Genomic DNA, 6,000 nt, shown 5'->3' with positions numbered 1-6,000 from the left:
TTGCAGACTATGCAGTGGAATTCTGCACGATAGCAGTGGAGGGTGCCTGGAAGCCTGAAGCGCTGTTTGCCACGGAGTATCGGAGGAAGTAAAGGACGAGCTTGCAGCCCCGGAACTACCGACGGATCTCGACTCATGGATCGATGGACGGCTATGGGAACGCAGAAGGGAGAAGAGGTTTGATTGTGGTCCCAATCGCTCATTCAAGGATCCCATCTTGCATCTGATGGACTCCAGAAGTCCCCGGTGTCTACGTCCCAGAGAGGATCTGAGCTTACCCGAGTTCCTCCAAGAGCCTCCGAAGACTGCCGATTTATCTCTTCCCGAGCTGATGCAGCTCGGTAGGGCTAGGCTGTCTCCAGCCGAACAGGTACGCAGACTTAACAGCCAGAGTTGTCTGTATTGCGGTACTGCCGGTCATTATGTCACTTCAAGAGACCTAACTCATTGGTAGCAATGAAATTGTCCTAATGACAATTTAGCTTCCCCCCCTACTCGCCACATCTCCATGCCACACTGCTGTGGGGCGACCAGTCCAAGTCTCTCCAGGTACTCATTTACTCGGGGGCCGATATGAGTCTTATGGACGTTGCCCTGCCGTCCGAGCTGGGCATCCCCACTCAACCCCTCTCCTTTCCCATGAATGTTAGAGCGCTGGACGGGCGTTCTATAGGCTGGGTCACCCACCATACCACCCCCATCAACCTACAAGTGTCAGGGAACCACAACGAGATGATCCAATTTCTGCTAATTGAGTCTCAGCTGGTTCCTGTGGTATTGGGATTCTCTTGGCTCCAGCGACACAATCCCTCGATTGACTGGTCTACTGGTGCCATCGTCAGCTGAAGCCCGTTCTGCCACACTCATTGCCTGAAATCACCTCTGCCTGCCCCGGGACGTCTTCCTGGGTGCTTGGAAATTGCCCTGGATCTCTCCGCCATTCCCGTGGAGTACCAGGACCTCCGGGAGGGGTTCAGTAAGGCCCGGGCCACTTCGCAACTCCAACCAGTAAACAAGGATGTTAAGCCAGAAGCTCTGACACGCCACTATAGCCCCGCTGCTACACCCCCCCGGAAGCCGAGACCTTTCCCCCCCGCTCCAAGATAATTAGCCCCTCTGCTGTTCATCTTCTTTTGCCCCGTACCCTCCGTATACTTCCTACTTTTCAGGTGTCTAAACCCATGTCTCACAGCCCTTTGCCAGGTGGCGTCTCTAGAGGGTGGGTACTGTCATGCCCTGATCTGTTTCACCTGTCCTTGTGATTGTCTCCACCCCCCTCCAGGTGTCGCCCATCTTCCCCATTATCCCCTGTGTATCCCATGTTCTCTGTTTGTCTTGTTTGTCAAGTCAACCAGCGTTTTTCCCCAGTCTCTCTTTCTCTCGCCCTCCTGGTTTTGATCCTTGTCTGCCTGGACTCTGAGCCCGCCTGCCTGACCACTCTGCCTGCCCTTGACCCTGCCAGCCGTCCTGTACCTTGGCCCCACCGCTCTGGATTATTGACCCCTGCCTGCCTTGACCTGTCGTTTGCGTGCCCCTATTGCTGCAATAAACATTGTTTCTTCAACACAGTCTGCACTTGGGTCTTACCTGAAACGTTATAATGGGGCCTTTTGGATGCAAGCAACTATGATAAAACACATTAAGTCTACCACATAATGTGTGTGGCTATATTGCACAGAAGACCCACTAATACAAGTATAATCTACTGCAAAATCATTCAGTGCAATAGCCTTGGGACATGGTTTTTAAAGACTTACATTTAGACATGATGATAACTTTCAATTTTGTGTATCGTTCTTCATACATGGTATCAGTAGGTTTGCACAAAAAATTCAGGTTACTTTTACAAATAAGTCCCTATAATGCTTATGATGCCATGCGAGTTTGAGTGTCTGTCATTTTGACTTTTACATTAATGTGTCATTAGTGTGCTAGATTTGTTCAGAGGTATGTGGCTCAGGCAGTGTACTGTAACATTTCTCTGTTCCGATGTGCGCGCACACACACAAAGCCACCCTGAAGACCTCCGTGTGATTCACATTCTGGAATGTACATCAATGTTCCCTTTGCCTTGTCATGTGCATAGGTATAAAACAACTTATTTTTTATTTTTACCTTTAATTTAACTAGGCAAGTCAGTTAAGAACAAATTCTTATTTTCAATGACAGCCTAGGAACAGTGAATTATCTGCCTTGTTCAGGGCAGAAATACAGTTTTTTACCTTGTCAGCTCGGGGATTCTTCGATCTTTCGGTTACTAGTCCAACGCTCTAACCACTGGGCTACCTGCCATCCCAAAGGTAGCCTGCTGTATAGGTGCTGAAAGTTGGTATGGCAGTTGAAATATCAGAGTTCTATGTTGGAATGGCAGAGTTCTAAGCACTATGGCCTCAGATGATCTTTGATGTAACAATGGCGCCGGAGAAGAAGGCTGATGTTTTACGTGTCCCCAACCGATTGTGTTTTTTTTTTGTTTATTTGCAACTTATTTTTTTACTTATTTTGTACATAATTTTGCCGCTACCGTCTCTTATGACCGAAAATAGCTTCTGGACATCAGGACTGCGCTTACTCACCACGGACTGGCAGAATCCTTTTTTTCATTTAACGAGTCTGATGAGCCCGACGCGAATGATATACGACTTTCTCGGGAACAGGCCAGATCCCCATGATTTGCGTGAAGAAGAGGCAGAGAAAAGGGGCTAGAGGGCGGCTGCCTTCTGAGAATTCGTAGACGATCGAATAAACCCCCACTTCCTTCCATTCTGTTAGCAAACGTGCAATCTTTGGAGAATAAAATCAATGACCTACGCGGAAGATTAAACTACCAACGGGACTTTCAAAAATGTAATATCTTATGCTTCATAGAGTCGTGGCTGAACGACGACACTATCAACATACAGCTGGCTGGTTATACGCTGCACCGGCAGGATAGAACAGTGGCATCTGGTAAGACAAGGGGCGGGGGACTATGTATTTTTCTAAATAACAGCTGGTGCACGATATCTAAGGAAATCTTGAGCTATTGCTTGCCTGAGGTAGAGTATCTCATGATAAGCTGTAGACCACACTATCTACCTAGAGAGTTTATCTGTATTTTTCGTAGCTGTTTACATACAACCACAGACTGAGGCTATCACTAAGACAGATGAGCTGTATTCCACCATAAGCAAATAAGAAAACGCTCACCCAGAGGCGGTGCTCCTGGCAGCCGGGGACTTTAATGCAGGGAAACTTAAATCTGTTTTACCACATTTCTATCAGCATGTTAAATGTGCAACCAGAGGGAAAAAAAACTCTGGACCACCTTTACTCCACACGCAGAGACGCATACAAAGGTCGCCCTCCATTTGGCAAATCTGACCATAATTATATCCTCCTGATTCCTGCTTACAAGCAAAAATGAAAGCAGGAAGCACCAGTGACTAGATAAATGAAAAAGTGGTCAGATGAAGCAGATGCTAAACTACAGGACTGTTTTGCTAGCACAGACTTGAATATGTTCCGGGATTCCTCCGATGGCATTGAGGAGTACACCACATCAGTCATTGGCTTCATTAATAAGTGCATCGATGACATCGTCCCCACAGTGACTGTGAGTACATACCCAAACCAGAAAGTCAGGGATTACAGGCAACATCCGCACTGAGCTAAAGGCTAGAGCTTCCACTTTCAAGGAGCGGTACTCTAACCTGGACGCTTATAAGAAAGCCCACCATGCCCTCCGATGAACCATCAAACAGGCAAAGCGTCAATACAGGACTAAGATCGAATCGTACTATACCGGCTCTGATGCTCGTCGTATGTGGCAGGGCTTGCAAACCATTATAGACTACAAAGAGAAGCACAGCCGAGAGCTGCCCAGTGACACGAGCCTACCAGACAAGCTAAATTACTTCTAAGCTCGCTTCGAGGCAAATAACACTGAAACATGCATGAGAGCATTAGCTGTTCCGGAAGACTGTGTGATCATGCTCTCCGCAGCCGATGTGAGTAAGACCTTTAAACAGGTCAATAATCACAAGGCCGCAGGGCCAGACGGATTACCAGGACGTGTACTGCGAGCATGCGCTGACCAACTGGCAAGTGTTTTCACTGACATTATCAACCTCTCCCTGTCCGAGACTGTAATACCAACATGTTTTAAGCAGACCACCATAGTGCCTGTGCCCAAAAACACTAAGGTAACCTGCCTAAATGACTACCAACCCGTAGCACTTACATCTGTAGCCATGAAGTGCTTTGAAAGGCTGGTCATGGCTCACATTAACACCATTATCCCAGAAACCCTAGACCCACTCCAATTTGCACACCGCCCCAACAGATCCACAGATGATGCAATCTCTATTGCACTCCACACTGTCCTTTCCCACCTGGACAAAAGGAACACCTATGTGAGAATGCTATTCATTGATGACAGCTCAGCGTTCAACACCATAGTGCCCTCAAAGCTAATCAATAAGCTAAGGAACCTGGGACTAAACACCTCCCTCTGCAACTGGATCCTGGACTTCCTGATGGGCCGCCCCCAGGTGGTAAGGATAGGTAACACACATCTGCCACGCTGATCCTCAACACGGGGGCCCCTCAGGGGTGTGTGCTCAGTCCCCTCCTGTATTCCCGGTTCACTCATGACTGCATGGCCAGGCACGACACCAACATCATAATTAATTTTGCCGATGACACAAGTGGTAGGCCTGATCACCGACAACAACGAGAGCCTATAGGGAGGAGGTCAGAGACCTGGCCGTGTGGTGCCAGGACAACAACCTCTCCCTCAATGTGATCAAGACAAAGGAGATGATTGAGAAGTACAGGAAAAATAGGACCGAGCACGCCCCCATTCTCATCAAAGGGGCTGCAGTGGAGCAGGTAGAGAGTTTCAAGTTCCTTGGTGTCCACATCAGCAACAAACTAACATGTACCAAGCACACCAAGACAGTCTTGAAGAGGGCATGACAACCTATTCCCCGTCAGGAGACTGAAAAGCTTTGGCCTGGGTCCTCAGATCATCAAAAGGTTCTACAGCTGCACTATTGAGAGCATACTGACCAGTTGCATCACTGCCTGGTATGGTAACTGCTCGGCCTCCGACCGCAAGGCACTACAGAGGATAGTGCAAACTGCCAAGTACATCCCTGGGGCCAAGTTTTCTGCCATCCAGGATCTCTATACCAGACGGTGTCCGAGGAAGGCCCTAAAATTGTCAAAGACTCCAGCCACCCTAGTCATAGACTGTTCTCTCTGCTACCGCACGGCAAGCAGTACCGGAGCGCCAAGTCTAAGTCTGAGGCTTCTAAACAGATTCTACCCCCAAGCAATAAGACTCCTGAATCAAATGTCTACCCAGACTATTTGCATCCCCCCCTTTTACAACCCTGCTACTCTCTGTTGTTATCGTCTGTGCATTGTCACTTTAATAACTCTACCTACATGTACATATTACCTCAACTAACCGGTGCCCCCGCTCATTGACTCTGTACCAGAACCCCCTGTATATAGTCTCGCTATTTTTATTTTACTGCTGCTCTTTAATTGTTTGTTTCTTTTATTTCTTATCCTTATTTTTTTTAAACTGCATTGTTGGTTAGGGGCTCGTAAGTAAGCATTTCACTGTAAGCTTGTATTTGGCGCATGTGACTAATACAATTTGATTTGATTTGATCAAAGCTGATCCATGAAGTCATTTGTTTTTAATAAGGGCCTATTATCAGTCCTATTATGATTCTGTAAGAGGATTAGAACCTGTTTCTCTACTTCGGATCTACTTTGCACTTCAGTGAATAGCAGAACACAGCTCCAATAGTTGCTATTGTACATTATTCAAAGACCAGGGAAGTTAAACTAGGCGGTATTGTGTGCGTGTTCATGTGCTTGTTTGTGTGTGTGCATGCGTGCACTTGTAAGTGTAGGTGAGTCCTGCCAGCATATCAGATGCGTCTTCTGTTTTTCGAAGTCATTCTTGTTTTGAGGCTACTAGGCTATTTATTCAGGCCACTT

The 6,000-nt window shown here is 47.3% G+C and overlaps 1 protein-coding gene across 1 annotated transcript in view; it reads left to right on the top strand.

Annotated features, from left to right (window-relative positions):
• The first annotated feature begins 573 nt into the window (after positions 1 to 573).
• Positions 574 to 6,000, top strand: part of LOC139388140 (rho guanine nucleotide exchange factor 28-like) — a 79,379-nt gene continuing 73,952 nt past the window's right edge. The window contains exons 1-3 of the mRNA XM_071134723.1: positions 574 to 774; positions 4,792 to 4,872; positions 5,009 to 5,181. Of these exons, the coding sequence (XP_070990824.1) occupies positions 574 to 774; positions 4,792 to 4,872; positions 5,009 to 5,181 (455 nt within the window). The remainder of the gene's footprint in view (positions 775 to 4,791; positions 4,873 to 5,008; positions 5,182 to 6,000) is intronic.

The sequence above is a fragment of the Oncorhynchus clarkii genome, chromosome 29, assembly GCF_045791955.1.
Source record: "Oncorhynchus clarkii lewisi isolate Uvic-CL-2024 chromosome 29, UVic_Ocla_1.0, whole genome shotgun sequence".
NCBI lineage: Eukaryota > Metazoa > Chordata > Actinopteri > Salmoniformes > Salmonidae > Oncorhynchus > Oncorhynchus clarkii.
The sequence above is the reverse complement of the archived record's forward strand: the minus strand, read 5'-3'. Positions and strand labels throughout refer to the sequence as shown.